The sequence below is a fragment of the Giraffa tippelskirchi genome, chromosome 1 (genome assembly GCF_054371585.1).
Source record: "Giraffa tippelskirchi isolate mGirTip1 chromosome 1, T2T-mGirTip1v1.2.pri, whole genome shotgun sequence".
NCBI classification, from domain to species: domain Eukaryota; kingdom Metazoa; phylum Chordata; class Mammalia; order Artiodactyla; family Giraffidae; genus Giraffa; species Giraffa tippelskirchi.
In genome coordinates this window covers 202,804,271-202,820,569 of record NC_137275.1, presented here as the reverse complement: position 1 = coordinate 202,820,569, position 16,299 = coordinate 202,804,271, and the positions used below count along the sequence as shown (strand labels likewise).

The window sequence follows — 16,299 nt, the reverse complement described above, 5'->3', positions numbered from 1 at the left end:
TATGGTTTGCAGGATATTATTAATCAGATAATTTGAAATTTTATAACAAAAACTTAAGGACAGGAGTATTTTTCTTTAGAGATTAGTAACATTTTAACATTTGAAAATATGAATGAATTTAACTGAAGAATAATACAAGTATAATCTACCCTCTCCTTGCTTCCTGCCATCACTTACTCTAAGGACTGGTAATCCTTACATAAATAAATTCCTCCTATTGTTAGCATTGGAATATTTTTCTTTGCTGCTCTAAGTATGTAAACCAATCCTTCTATTGAGGATGACTGTCAGTTTGAACAACAGCAGCCTTAAAGACTGTGCTTCTGTTTCAGAGTTCAAAGGAACATTCTCTAAGATGAAACATAGCATTCACATTTGTCTTAGTTGTGGAAAAATGTTCTAGAATTTCAAATTAAAATCCATTTTTCTCTTGTTTCCATTAAAAAAAAATTAAAAAGAAAAAATAAAAAATAAAATCCATTTTTCATGTTTTATTCCAGCACGTACATTGCTGATTGGAATACTTTTAGACATTTTAACACGATTCACTAAGAATCAGCTAGGAGAAAGAAAGAAGGAGTCCTTAAATCATACCCATGTACTCGGTAATGTGGAAGCAGTGGACCAAACCCTTGAGAAAATGTTTCTACATCATTATAAAGGACCAGCTTTTAGATATTTGCTTCTAAGGTGAAGGAAGATTAATTATGACAGCCAAGTGCTTATTTTTATGGATCTGAAGCAAACCAAAGATTATTTCATGCCCTGGCCAAGGAGAGTCTGCCTTTAGCTCTGGAGCCTTGGACTGGGACCAGTCATTCCACTGAAGACCAGAACTGTGTCTGGTGTGGGCAGCTAAAATTTCTGAAGCCCACAAGCTCTTTTTGTCATTGCAGTGGTGACAAGCATTAAATATATTGTCATCATTATTGCTGCTGTTACCTGACTTGAAAATCTGTTTTAAGTCTAAAAATTAAGGTCTAGAAATGAAAATCAGAATACCTGGCAAACAATGTTCCCGAGTCAGGAAACTGAATTAGCTCCATAAAAGCAATATATTTTTCTCTTTTGTTCACTTCTGAATCTGTACTTCTTAAAAATAGGCACTCAAAGGATATTTGTCAAATATATTTTCTGCTTGCAGCTAAGTAGCCAGCACGAGATCAGGGATCGTAATTGATAACCGGTGCTGTGCTGTGCTTAGTCGCTCAGTCGTGCCTGACACTTTCCAAGCCCGTGGACTGTAGCGCGCCAGGCTCCTCGGTCCATGGGGATTCTCCAGGCAAGAATGCTGGAGCAGGTTGCCATGCCCTCCTCCAGGGGATCTTCCCAACCTAAACAACTATTATTTGTATTATTGTGGAGTGATCTGTTTTTATTTGAATTTACAAAACTTGAAACACGAATTGCTCTTTGGGAGGTGGGAAGCTAAGATAGCTAGTGCCACCTAGTGGTGCCCTGCAGGTTTGACTTCGGTTTCAAATGTCAGCAAAAGTAGGGGGAAAGCAACAGTCAACATTTCATTTATACCTTGTTCTCTATGCAGAAAAGGGGATGCTATTGATTGGGGCGGAATAAATGATAAAATACAGCGCAGAAGTAATAACGACAGATGATAGAATGGATCAGCAATACGTTTTTCATTAAATAAAAAGGCATTTCAATTCTAAGTACTAACAATACTTTCCTAATTTATCATTTTGCCTTAGAGTTCATTGTTTACAAAGTCCTCAAATCTTCTTTTCAATCAAGCATTTGATTCCATAGGGTTTTGTTGTTACACTGAGTGGTAGAATCACCAAGTGCTTTGGGAAAGATGAAACTTGCGTTTGTAGCTTCATCTTCAAATAAAGTCGATACGGCCTTTTTAACAGACACAGTAGAAAAACCTCCCATTCCTTCCAAAGAGCATTCTCTTTGGAGAGTATTTCCACTCTCCGTCCCAGTCAGGGCAGGGAGGGCTGAGGGGTCCAGGCAGGGAGCTGATGTGGTTATTGAGGGAAACTTGGGGTTTAGGCTGAAAAGACTGGTAATCATGTGGTGGTCTAAGTGGGCAGTGTTGAAATGAAACCCTTGAACCACCTCGGCTTAAAAGATGGGGCTCAACCTTCTCGAGAGGAGACCCGCAACCCATTTCCTTATCCATAGACAAGATAGGCAAGGGATGAACACCACACAGCCAATCAGAGTATGCATAACTCTGTCCACGGCTGTAGGCCAACTGTGGCCGTCACGACTGATTCCCACTCCTCATGCCCTAGTGTTTTTTTCCGTACTTTTTACATCCCCACCTCTGTTTTTAAATTCTCCCTGGCAGGATTCATATTGCAGATCACTGCATTCTGGCTTCAAATGTAATAGCCTTTATGAAGTCTTTCTGCTCCGGAGAACATCCTGTCAGGGCGGAGGGCTGCAGTCCTGGAATACATCCCTAAGTGGGCAAAGGATGGGAAGCCTTCCAGTGCAGAGAAGGGGTATCTATGCCTTCTCCTTGTCCATGATGGCTGGTCCTGGGGTCATGGTTTTGCTTTCGAGTTCAGAACCTTCCTACTTTGAGGGAAAAAATCAGAGAAGTTAAAATGATAGTCAATGTGAACCTAAAAGAGAATTTATTTTTAAATTTGAAAACCATTTCAATCTTGTACTTTGATTACCGGAGGGGACTCAGCAGAGCAGGAGTATGGCAAGCTTTGGGAATTACCTAGTTTCTCCTAGGACAGTTCTGTTGAGACAGGGTAATTATATCATAAATAAAAAGTGAACTAACCGTATATCCAAGAGTCTTATAATCATATGTTAACTTTTAAAAGTGATATATTGTTATTTGGAATTATCCACACCTATTAACAGACGAACTTGAGAGAGAACTCGTTTTTAAATCACATTAAAAGTGTTTACATTTCACACCTCCCAGTTTGAAGTTTATCTCCATTCACTCATTCATTCATGTTATGTTTGTTGAACACATTTTTATTTAGCCGTGGTGGAATGAACAATTTAGCAACAAAGCTCTGATGCAGTGAGTAAATGATTATATCCTCTGTAATTTATATTCTATTTTCATTCTTGATACATCACAGCTGTTTCTATTAAACAGTTTGATAAGAATGCTGAGATAGTCATCAGAAAATGGATACAATGGCATCCCATTGACACATAAGAGCGGATGTCCTTTAGTTTGTCAGAAGGGTCTTTGCCATGGTGAGCCGGGGCTCTATAGACCTCGGTAAGCAGCAGGAAGACAGTTTCAGGCACAAGTGACCATGTCGCAACAGTGATGCGCTGTGACTTCATTACTGTACTTTTGGATCCCAAGCTAGGGATGTCAGGAAGGCAGGTGAACATTCTGTGTGTGCCAGTAGATAAGTGACTGTAAAATTCAGCTTACTGTCTCTGTTTCTCTAAATTTCTCCAAAATATGGCAGTATCTCATTTCTTCACGGCCACTGTTTGGGCACTGCTAAAAAAAAAACGGATATATAAAATTTCTTTCCATTCAACTCACGCCAAAAAGATGATTTGAATCGTGGTTTTCCTGTGAACCAAATTTAGTAGCAATACCCTTGTTTTGGGGCTTCCCGGTTAGCTCAGCTGGTAAAGAATCTGGTTGCAATGCAGGATGACCCCAGTTCGATTCCTGAGTCAGGAAGATCCCCTGGAGAAGGGTTGGCTACCCACTCCGGTATTCTTGGGCTCCCCTGGCGGCTCAGACAGTAAATAATCCACCTGCAATGTGGGAGACCTAGGTTCAGTCTCTGGGTTGGGAAGATCCCCTAGAGGAGGGCATGGCAACCTATTCCAGTATTCTTGCTGGAGAATCTCTATGAACCGAGGAACCTGGAGGGCTACAGTCCATGGGGTCACAAAGAGTCGGACATGAGTGAGTGACTAAGCACATACCTTTGTTTTTAGTTGAGGATAAAGGTGGATCAGGCAGAACTTAGATAGAGATTTTGGAAGGGAAAGGATATAGGAATATAACAGTAAGCACATACCTTTGTTTTTAGTTGAGGGTAAAGGTGGATCAGGCAGAACTGAGATAGAGACTTTTGGAAAGGAAAGGATATAGGAATATAACAGTGGATTTCCCTCCATTATTCTCTGGTGCATATTGGTGCAAATCAAATAAATAATAAGGATAGCTGCCATTAATAATGGCCAGCAAGGCTTTTTTATATGTGTCAGTTACCTGCTCTGGTTACAAGGAAGAAATACCTTCCTTTAGATTAGCAAAAACAGGCTTCCCTATCTCAAAGGGTTGGTTGATGATGATGATGATGATGATAGTAACAATTAACAGGTGGGGCACTAGACCCTCGGATGCTAGCAGCCGCTTCATCTTGGTACATCTAGCTTACTGACCAGACCAACACTACCCTCTGGCATCCACGCAAATGTTGCTAGATCTCCACAGATTGTAAAGATACATATGGATACTGGGAATTCATGGATGCTTTAGAGCTGGGAAGTGGGTTGAAGTAGCTGGTGGATACTTAATGTTTCTTTTTCAATAACTTCTCTGTAATAGTAGAAAGAATTAATGGAGGAGAATGAATCCAAAGGGATAATGAAAATCCTCAGCATCTTTTAGAAAAGTGGAAGTAGGATTTGAAAGGGCAAGTAAGTAGGCAGGAATTCCACCGAAACAGTTCTGGTTAAGTCTCTCACAACACTGCCTGGGATCCCTGCAGGCCCCTTCTGCTATAGGAGCATGAGCTGCATTTAGCCTTCACAGCATCCCATCAGTTGCCCAGAGAATGAGATAGGCCATGCTGTTGTTGTTGTTTTCCTGTCTCTTTTCCTGGTTCCTTCCTTTGTCTTCCCTGCTTACATTAAGATGTGATTGTTTGAAAATAAAAATTAGTATGCAGGCCAACTCAACAGTGTTATTCATGAAGAAAAATGAGCTATTATCATTTGTGTGCCTCAGGCCTCTACATCCCCAGGGAACCAGGCAGATAGTTCTACAATATTCAACCCTTACGAGCCAGACCGAGGACCGTGGGCCAACGAGAGAGGTAAGAGCTGCCCCTTTAGTCCAGGGCATTCACAGTGCAAGGATGCCTCCCACAGTCCCTTGCAAATGGCAGGGTGGGCTCACCCTGCTGTCAGCAGCTGTAAGAGTGCTGCTTCAATGAGTGATCCTGTCATCTGGTGGCAGGTGGAAGATGCCATGTGTCTGCAAGTAGTGGTGTCTGTTGGATGAAATGGTCTGTACAGCCTACCTCACAATAAATCAGCCATGTTGAAAATATCCTTCAAACCCACTGCTTCAGAACATCTCACCTTTTCCAGTAATAACTGATGCTACTTAAAGTTTCCATTTCTAAGAGCTGTTCTTGGAAAAATATCTGTGTCCAGGAGTAAATTCAAATGGAAGTCCAGCAACGGGCAGCTGGTAAAAACTGAAGAAATGTCTAAGTTTTGGGATTCTAGACATGCTCAGGGAACTGAAGTGATTCTGTGAGGCCAGGAGAGGAAGCACCCCTTCAAACTCACAAGGCCTCTATTAGACTGGTCAGAAATGGGGCCTCTGGATAAACTTCTTAGGTTTTCTAGGTGGCCCCAGGCTTTTGTTTTAAGTGGTAAACTTGATCTATTTAATGCTACAAAAAATCAGCCCCAAACTTTGTAGCTTAAATCAGCAGCAGTTATTTATCTCATGCAGGTCAGGAATCTGGGCAAGGCTGAACCGGGCCGTGGCGGCATGGGGCCTCTTGCAGGCAGATTGGGGGTGGAGCTGGGCCAGTAGGAGTGGAGACCGTGGTGGGACTAGAACCAGGGTGCTGGAGGCCGGCCAGCATCTTTCATCCCCAGGGTACGGAGCCTCAGAGACTCTTCATCTGGTCTCTCCACCTGGACTGGCTGGGGCATTCTCACAGCATAGAAGGAGCCAGGACAGTTAAACAACTGCATGGAGTCTGAAGCTTCAAGATTTCCAGCAACCCAGACAGAAGGTGCATAGCTTTTAGGACCTGGCCTGAGTATATCACAAATATCACTACTGATGTACTGTATCGGTGGACATGATTACAAAAGCCACGGAGGGGAGGTGACATAGACCCCCGCCTCTCAGTGAAGGAGGGCCAGGATTTTCAGACAGTTTAAAGGCACCACAGTCCATTAGGAGGGCCACATCCCAGGAGATGCTAATGGTAAAGAATCTACCTGCCAGTGCAGGAGAGGCAAGAGATACAGGCCCAACCCCTGGGTTGGGAGGGTCCTCTGGAATAGGAGGTGGCAACCCACTCCAGTATGCTTGCCTAGAAAATCCAGAGGAGACTGGCAGACTACAGTCCATGGGACCCCAAAGATTTGGACACGACTGAGCACATCCGTCTCTACTGCTGACAGGAAAACTCTTTCTTGATGTACATTAGTGCAAGAACAGGGGTTAAGTACAACAAAGATGAGGGGAATTTTCCTACCGTGCCATAGATGGGAAAGGCTGTGTCTCAAGTGCTCACAGGCACTGTAAATGCCCAAGGTAACCAAGGTCATGAAAGGCAAGGCATGACCCCAGGAGGCAGGAGCAGGGGACGATGGCAGTTTCACATGGGGTCAAATCCACGGGCTGTAAGTTTCTTAACTCCTTTTCAGAAGCTCAGAGAGAAGCCTTACCCATGGACACTGAGGTCTACGAAAGCCCCTATGCAGACCCCGAGGAGATCCGGCCCAAGGAGGTCTACCTGGACCGGAAGCTGCTGACCCTAGAGGACAAGGAACTGGGCTCTGGGAACTTTGGGACCGTGAAGAAGGGCTATTACCAGATGAAAAAGTAAGTCAAAAGTTTGCACCATTTCCCTGCACTTATTCTCATGTGAGCTTACATTCTAGAAACTACCACATACACATGTATCATGGTCTTTTAATCCCAGACACAAAATGTAACGTGACGTGGCTAAATCCTTTGTGATTGATTGTGTACTTTTCGTTCATTTCTGGTACAATTACAATGAAAGCATCCATTATATATATTAACTGTGTATGTAATAGTTATGTTCATATTAGTTTAGATGTATTGTGTGTCCCTTATAGAGAATTAAGAAATAGAGTCAGTGACAATGTAAGAAAATAAAAACATCATATTTTACCACCCAAACACCACAACTGTTAACAAACCCGAGTGTCTATAATTTCTAGATCTTTATATGCACATGCATATACATACGTATTATTTAAGATGCAATCATTCATTGATAACAGTGTTTTCACTTATTTTCTTTGATTTTTAAAAATTGTGTCTCATTTCTCTTAATCAGAAAATTCTGATGACAAGTATCATTAGTCTAATTATTTATTTGCTCTAGTCTATAATTTCAAAGAACAGTATGTATTATGTGTGTGTGCCTACGTGTTAAGTTGCTCCAGTCGGGTCCAACTCTTTGCAACCCTATGGACTGTAGCCTGCCAGACTTCCCTGTCCATTGGATTCTTCAGGCAAGAATACTGGAATGGGTTGCCATTTCCTTCTCTTGAGGCTCTTCACAACCCAAGGATTGAACCCAGGTCTCTTATGTCTCCTCCATTAGTAGGAAGGTTCTTTACCACTAGCACCACCTGGGAAACCCTAGCATGTATTATATAATGCTTAAAATTGCTAGATTACTAAAAATCTCTTTGCATTTTATTTGGTGCTTAGAAAGCATCTGTCATGGAATTTTCAGTAAAATTATTGATTTCTAAAGTCCTTTGAAAAAAATCCTCTGAAAATCTATGTCCAAGCTAGGATGTTACTGATATGAATATAATTGGGTTTGGTTGTTTGATGCTATTTTAAATTTAAGGGATTTGTATACAGTTTTTTCTTGAATAGATAGTTTACATGGCTCAAGGGTAAAAAATACAAGCAAGAGTATGCACAGAAACTGATGCTTTTAATCCTGCCCCTTTCACTATATGTGTTTATACATGTATATATATGTTGTTGTTCAGTCATTAAGTCATGTCTGACTTTTTGGGTATATATTTTATATATATATATATATATATATGACAGATATATAAAGTCATATATATATATAGATATATGACTGCTATGCTTACTTTTAAATAAATTAATATGATATATGTCCATTATTTTATAAAATGAATATAAATTATCCTGTATTAAGGTATAAATTTTCTCAACTAGTTTGCAATACTCAATTCCTTGCTTAAGTAAATATGCAAATTGACATGGACATGACTACAGATGCACAATTTCAATGAGAGATGTGGGGAGAGGAGAGGCCATATAGGTTAACTGGGGACAAAATGATGTCTTTATAGTATTGAGTCTTCATATCAATAAGCATGACCCATCTTTCCATCTACTTGGGTCTTTAATTTCTCTGAGCAAAATTATTTAGTTTTTTGTGTAGAAGTCTTGCACAGCTTCTTTGCTGGATTAATTCATAGGTATTTAGTATTTTGGGTTTTAATATATGTGGTATAATTTTAAAATTTTTACTTGCTATTCCTTGGCATTGCTTGAACGCAAGAATATGATTTTGTCTGTTTGCCTGATGGCCAACAAGTTTTCTTAAAGTCTTCTATTATTTTTACTCATTATTTCCAGTAATTTATTTGTGTATTGTTTGACCCAGAAATATATCACCTATAAATAACAACAGTTTGATTTCATCCTGTCCAATTCTTATATTTTTACACTTCTTCCTTGCCTTATTGTATTAACTAGAACTGTGGTTCAATGTTAAATAAAAGCACCAGTGGTCACATTCCTCATTCCTGATTTCAGGGGGAAAACTTTCAATATTTCACCACTAGGTTCATAGCTGCCCTTTATCAGATTATTTTCCTTTTATTTCTACTTTTCTGAGAGATTTGTTTTTAATCGTAAATGTGTGTTCCATTTTTTTTTTGTTTACTATTTCTCCTCTGCTGATAGGGCCGTAGTCTTTTTCTACTTTATTGTGTTTATGGATGAATTACATTGATTGATTTTCAGATGTTAAACCCACCTTGCATTCCTGGAATAAACCTATCCTATCCATGAGTTATATATTCATTATGTCTTTCTCATAAAGCACTGAATTAAATTTTATAATATTTCCCTTTGAATTTTTGCATCTACATTCATGAGAGATATCAGTAAATTATTTTGCTGTAATTTCCTTGTCTGGTTTTGACATCAGGCTAATGCTAACCTCATAAAATGAGTTGGGAAGTCCCCTTCCTCTTTTTGTTTCTGGAAGAGTTTGTGAATGTTCTTTCTTCCTTAAACATTGGAAGAATCAAGAGGTTTGTGCTTGTTAATTTTGACCCCTACCTCACACCATACATGAAACTAGTTCCAGATAGATGGTAGACTGAAATGTGAAAGGTAAAACAATAAACTATCTAAAGATGGCATAAGATTATATTTCCTTGATCTCAGGAGCAGGATCAGAGGCTTCTTGGGTCTTGGAGAAGTTCTATACTTCCATCTGTGTAGGAACTACATCTTGTGTCTAATGTGTAAATACTCTTGAGTTCTACACTACAGCTACATGTTCTTTTCTGAATGTATGTCAGACTTACTCTGTTATTCTGTTATTTAACCTATTTTATTTGATACTTCTGTTTTTATTTTCTACTTTTGAAGTTCAACAAAAAGAGTTATACTTCCTGCATTTGTGGGAACTGTATCATGAAAAGATGCAGTTTTTCAAATCGCACATAGTTAAGTGCTATTTATTCATTTAAGCCCCACTATGTCAGAATATTTTCAAGAGTTCAAACATGACTTAGACGATGCTTTTATTCAAAAATGGAAAAGAATTAGTTTTTTTCAAACTTGCTGAAGCATGCTTAAAATTAGCAAAACTCAGTTTTTAGAAGTGTTTTGTAAATTATAAGCTTCAACCGTGCATGCTTTTTAATTCTGCATCTAGAAATTCATTGTAACATATATTAAAGGCATGTTGTAATTACATACATTACACATAATGATGTGATAAATCTCAAGATGTTACTGGAATCCATGCATGTCATAGTTTTTAAAGTTTATTTGAAAGTTATTTAAATATTCTACAATGTGTCAGCTTTCTGGTTGGTTGGGGCATTCTTCAGCACTCTCCCATTATTTTCACCTAATTAGGTATTACTCCCTGTCTATAAAATGAGAGAACATGATTAAAGAATTAGACAGGTACAACATGGCTTCTTCAGACACATTTCCACTCTGTGGCAGGTATTTCCATAACATCATTTCCAGCACAGGAATTATGCTTCATGGAAGATAATTATCTATACATGAGCCACTTTGAAAAGTTTCTTATGTGTTCCGATTTCTTTTGCAGAGTTGTAAAAACAGTAGCTGTGAAAATCCTGAAAAATGAAGCCAATGACCCTGCTCTTAAGGATGAGTTATTAGCAGAAGCAAATGTCATGCAGCAGCTTGACAACCCTTACATTGTGCGCATGATAGGGATATGTGAAGCTGAGTCCTGGATGCTGGTCATGGAGATGGCAGAACTTGGTCCACTCAACAAATATTTACAACAGAACAGGTACCCTTAGGTGCCCCAGCAGCTCATGTGTGAGGGGCAGGGCCTGGCTGCCCAATGCACATCATAGCCTGATTTCTTCCAGAACCCTTGTCTCCTCCCATGCCTTCCCAGAGTTGGCCCACACTCAGGGACCTTGAGTGAAGAGGTTTGAGAGCTGTAGTCTTTCGATCAAGTGTTCTTTAGCTCTTAATGCATAAAGAAAAACTCTAATTCAACAATTTGGTCTCCTTTGCTCATGTCATACGGGCCTGGTGATAGAGTCAGCTCTAGACTATCTTGGCAAGCATTCTCCTCTCACCAGGCAGAAAGAATGTGCTCTTTTAAAAGAAACAATTAAATAAACATTTTATATGGGAAAACAGTGATATTTTACATATCTGGCTGACTACTGCATTCCCCTAAGTAATTATTTTTTAAAATATCCATTGCTGTTAATTCATTGCAACCATCAATGGAGTAATCATGCTATGCTCATCTCCAGCCATGGTTGAGATACAGAGTCATGAGGAATAAATCATAATAACAGCCACTGATTACTTTATCCCATTTGCACTTATGTTTGTACTTAAATGAGACTCAGGGTTGGTGTTCTTACCTTTTCAATATTGGAATGAGGGTTCCAGCTGAACCCTGGTTCTCCATGAGCCAGGTCTGACCACTCTGTTCTATTGCTTTTCATGTAATTCAAAGCACACGTTGAAAATTCTAGCAGCTGAATACCAGTCACCACCACTTGTGACTCTTGCTTTAGAAGAATAGAAAATAAGTGGGTTCATATTCTCTCTGTATGAGAAGCATGGTTGGTTGTTCTGAAATGGACTCCTGTTCACTGTCATTAATGACATATGTGTGACTTTCAGGCATGTCAAGGATAAAAACATCATAGAGCTGGTTCATCAGGTGTCCATGGGAATGAAATATTTGGAAGAGTCCAATTTTGTGCACAGAGATCTGGCTGCAAGGAATGTATTGCTGGTTACTCAACATTATGCCAAGATCAGTGATTTTGGACTTTCCAAAGCACTTCGTGCTGATGAAAACTACTACAAGGTATGAACAACTTACCCATCATTCAGAGCAGCTGGTAGTAAAAATCTGAAATGCAAATATATGTTTTCTTTATTTTATTTTGGTAAGATTTCAAGAAGCAATTTCCCCATAGAAAAATAACTGTGTAAGAAATGTTCTTCTTAAGCTTTGCTTCTATTGTTAAAAAAATGGAAATACTCTAATATGTCACAACTTGAGATTTACTCAGAATAGTATCTTCCAAACTATGTTCCTTAGAATAATAGGGAATCAAGGTATTAATGATGATCCATCTGGAAAAAAAACAAGAATAGAACTCATTTGTTAATTATTTTGGAAAATACGTATTGGACAGGTTGACTCTAGTAGGATTTTTCAAAGCTCCTCTATGAACCCTCAAATGAACTAACAGACAGTAAAAGAAGGGAAAAAAGTAAAAAGCCCCATCCTCATACGAACTCAGTCACAGAGTGTATGTAGAGTCTACCCTGACCCACTGGAAAATGTAATAGAGACCAGATAGTAGAAAAGGGTGTCAAGAACATATTCTCAACTCTTCTTGTCTCTGGGAATGTCCAGCAGTCTCAGAAATAGATGACATACCCTGATGATCTAAGTAGTGAATAGCAGGATGAGAGATGTGGAGTTTCCCTGAGGGCCACACCACAAAGTGGCTGGAGAAGACACCTAAGTGACCACATACACCAAACCGTGCTTTCTCTGAGAGACAGCAGTGGGTATGGCAGATGGTGATGGATAGCAAATCTTGGTCAGCTAAGGATCAGCACAAAGGCTGAGCAACAGCAGCAGAGCTCCCATCACAGCTCCTCAATCCATTCTTCATAGACAAGCTGGCCCCAGAGAAGCCACTTCAGAAATGAGCCAGAATGTGTAAAGCATCAAATGATCCCTTTGATGGGACTGCTAGGAGAAGGAGCAAAGGAAACAATAGCCCTCAAATAATAACCACACATACACACCAGAAAAAATAGATTTTAAAGTTAGAGACACTTTGGAACATGCAATTCATGATGATAAGTAGGAAGAAGAAAATACAGACTATCTAAAGCAAGGGCTTAAAGAGGAGACAGAGAAGTTGAGATAACAAATAGTCCCAAAACTTGGTGCATTAAAACAACACCAAGCACTTATTTAATCATAGTTCTGCAGTATGAGCAGGGCTTGGAGGAAATAGTACATCTCTGCTCCATACAGTGTCATGGGGGTGGTTCCAAGAGGTCAGGAGGATTTATTTCCACTCTGCTCACTCAGACCGCTAATGACTGATTTGACATGGGCCATGATCTGAGACTTTCACTGGTCTGTACCCATTTAACAATAACTTATCTACATGTGGCCTCTCCATGTACCCCTGGGCTTCCTCACAGCATGGCAACTGGGTCCTGAGACCAAGTTACTCAAGAGGCAGGAAGGAAAGATTGTCACACTCCTAACTTCAGGGCCTAGGAACTGGCTTAGAGTCTTGTCCACTTATTCTATTGGTCAAAGCAGCCACAGATCACCCATATTCAAGGCAGCAGAGAGGAATGTCAAAGAACATGAGGGTCAATTTTTTCAATTGCCACAGATATTAAACAGCATATATTGAAAAGGGAACAAGTGGATCTCTGAAAATCTATAAAAAAGGGGAAGAAAATATATAAGACAGTGTAGAAATAAAAGGCAAAGGATCAGGAACAAGACAGTGGGGTGGGAGATCCAGATTCTGTCCTCCAAAACAGATCAGTGGTCAGATAGCTATCCCTGAATGAAACAGCTTTGAGAGAACTCTTGTTGTTCAGTTGCTCAGTCATGTCTGACTCTGCAACCCCATGGACAACAGTACACCAGGCTTTCCTGTCCTTCACCATCTCATGGAGCTCCAGAGAGAACACTGGAGTCCACTTAGAAAGCCTTAGCAACACAAGGGAATGAAAAACATGAGAATAACTGCACTCAAAAGAAAGAACAATAACTTCATTGTGCCAGCATCATCCCATCCTTCAGGTCAGCAATGCTCAGTGCCAGGCGAGAACCCAGCTAGAAAGAAAGAGTTCTCTTCCCCAGGAAAGGGAAAGCCTTTAGAATCCCAGACCCCTATCTCTGCTTCAAGAGCCCCAGACCCTTTCCTCTTCCTCCTTCTCCTCTTCCTCCTTGGGGACCCTGGATTTCTTAGCAACCTGACTAGGAATTGCCTCTCTCAGGACTTCCCTGGTGGTCCAGTGGTTAAGAATCCACCTTCCAATACAGGGAACATGGGTTCAATCCCTGGTCAGAGAACTAAGATCCCACCCACTTCAGGGTAGCTAAGCCTGTGCACCACAACTAGATAGCCTGCACACTGCAATTGGAGAAAGCTTGCACACCACAACAAAGGCCCAATGCAACCAAAAAAATGTCTTAAAGAAAGCAATAAGGAAAGCCTACAGGACATATGGGACACCATAAAGTGAAATGAGTTATGTATTATTGAAGTCCAAGAAGAGAGAATGAAAGGGGCAGAAAGCTTGTTTTTAGAAATAATGAGTGAGACTTCCCAAATCTGAGGAGAGATTTGGGCATCCAAGTTCATGAAGCTCGTAGGTCCCAGATAAATTCAGTTGAAATAGATCTTCTCCAAGAAACAGAATAACAAAACTGTAAAAAATCAGAAAAGAATCATAAAAGCAGCAAGAGAAAAAAAAACCTTGTCACTTACAAGGGAGCTCCCCCTAAGGCTACCAACAGACTTCTCAGCACACATCTACAAGCCACAAGAGAGTGGAATGATACAGTCAATGTACCGAAAGAAAAAAAAAATGCCAACCAAGTATACTATATATCCCAAAGAATACTTTATGTCCTTCAGAAATGAAGATGAGATAAAGACTTTCCCAGCCAAACAAAAGCTGAGGGAATATATTACCACTAGACCTATGTTACAAAAAATTCTGAGTTCTTCAAGCTAAAATAAAACGAAGCTAATTAGTAACATGAAAAATATGAAAATATAAAGCATACTGATACAGGGAAGTATATAATCAAATTTAGCATTCCCCATTACTATAATATGGTGTTGTGTTAATTACTTAATGCTGGCATAAGGGCTAAAGGGCAAAAATATTAAAAATAGCTACGGCTACAATAATTTATTAATGGATATATGATATAAAAAGACTTTAATTGTGATATCAAAAACATAGCATGTATGGGGAAGAGTGAAAGGGTAAGAGTATTTGCATACAATCAAAGTTAAGTTGTTATCACCTTAAAATAGATTTATATTTGTAAGATATTTTATGTAAGCCTTAGGGTAACCACAAGGAAAAAACTTGCAGTAGATATGTAAAAGATAGAGCAAAAGAAACTAAGTATACCACTACGGAAAATCATCACATCACAAGGGAAGACAACAAGAGAGGAAGAAATGAACAAAGGACATCTAAAATATCCAGAAAACAATAATATGATATTAGTAAATCTTTACCCGTGAATAATTAGTAAATGGATTAAATTTGTCAATCAAAAACCATAGAGTGACTGAAAGGACAAAAAAAAAAAAAATAGACCCAGCTAATAATATGCTGCCTACAAGAGACTCATTTCAGTTTTAAGGATACACAAAATCTCCAAGTGAAGAGATGGAAAAATATATCCCTTACAAATGGAAACAAAAAAGTAGCAAATGTACCTAGGTTTATATCATACAAAATAGACTTTAATCTAAAAACCTTAGCCAGAGACAAAGGAGGTCAGTCATCATATAATGGAAAAGGGGTCAATTCATAAAGAAGATATAATAATTGTAAATATACATGCCCCAACATTGGAGAACCTGAACATATCAAGCAAATACTAACATATATGAAGGGAGAAATAGATAACAATATAATAATTGTGGGGGCTTTCAATACCCCACTTTTAACAATAGATAGATCATACAAACAGAAAATCAGTAAGGAAACATTAGACTTCACCTATACTTTAGACCAAATGGACCTAACAGAATTCATAAGAGAATTCTATTAAACATATCAAGAAGAATTAATGCCCAAAATGGAAGAGGAGGAAATACTCTCAAATTCATTTTACAAGGCCAATGTTATCCTGATACCAAAGCTAGATACAAGGAAACAAAACTATAGGCCGATATCCCTGATGAACTTAGATGCAAAAATTCTCAATACTAGCAAACTAAATTTAGCAACACATTACAAAGATCACACATCATGGTCAAGTGGGATTTATTTTTGAATGCAAGGATAGTTCAATATATGCAAATCAGTAAGTGTGATATCCCATATTAATAGAACGAAAAATAAAAATCGTATGGTCATCTCATTAGATGCATAAAAGGCATTATTCCATATTAATAGAACGAAAGATAAAAATCATATGGTCATCTCATTAGATGCATAAAAGGCATTTGACAGAATTCACATCACTTCATGATAAACAGTCTCATAAAGGTTGGTGTAAAAGGAACATACCTCAATACAATAAAGGCCATGTATGGCAAGCCCAGAACTGACATCAAATTCAGTGGAGAATGGTTGAAAGATTTTTATCTAAGATCAGGAATAAAATGAGTGCTTATTAAACAGTACTGGAAGTCCTAGCCAGAGCAATTAGGGGGAAAAAAAAAGGCTTATGTATCAAAGTTACCTCAAGTGAAAAAAAGAAATAAAAGGCATTCATACCTGAAAGGTAGAATAAAGTTGTCTTTGTTTACAGATGACATAATCTTATACAGTTGGCCCTTGAAGAACACAGATTTGGATTGTGCAGGGCCTCTTAC

The 16,299-nt window shown here is 39.0% G+C and overlaps 1 protein-coding gene across 4 annotated transcripts in view; it reads left to right on the top strand.

Moving 5' to 3' along the window:
• Positions 1-16,299, top strand: part of SYK (spleen associated tyrosine kinase) — a 106,387-nt gene that overhangs the window by 78,187 nt on the left and 11,901 nt on the right. For all 4 annotated transcript variants that reach the window (XM_081571726.1, XM_081571714.1, XM_081571737.1 and 1 more), the window contains 4 exons: positions 4,931-5,018; positions 6,601-6,778; positions 10,284-10,493; positions 11,354-11,543. In XM_081571726.1, the coding sequence (XP_081427852.1) occupies positions 4,931-5,018; positions 6,601-6,778; positions 10,284-10,493; positions 11,354-11,543 (666 nt within the window). The remainder of the gene's footprint in view (positions 1-4,930; positions 5,019-6,600; positions 6,779-10,283; positions 10,494-11,353; positions 11,544-16,299) is intronic.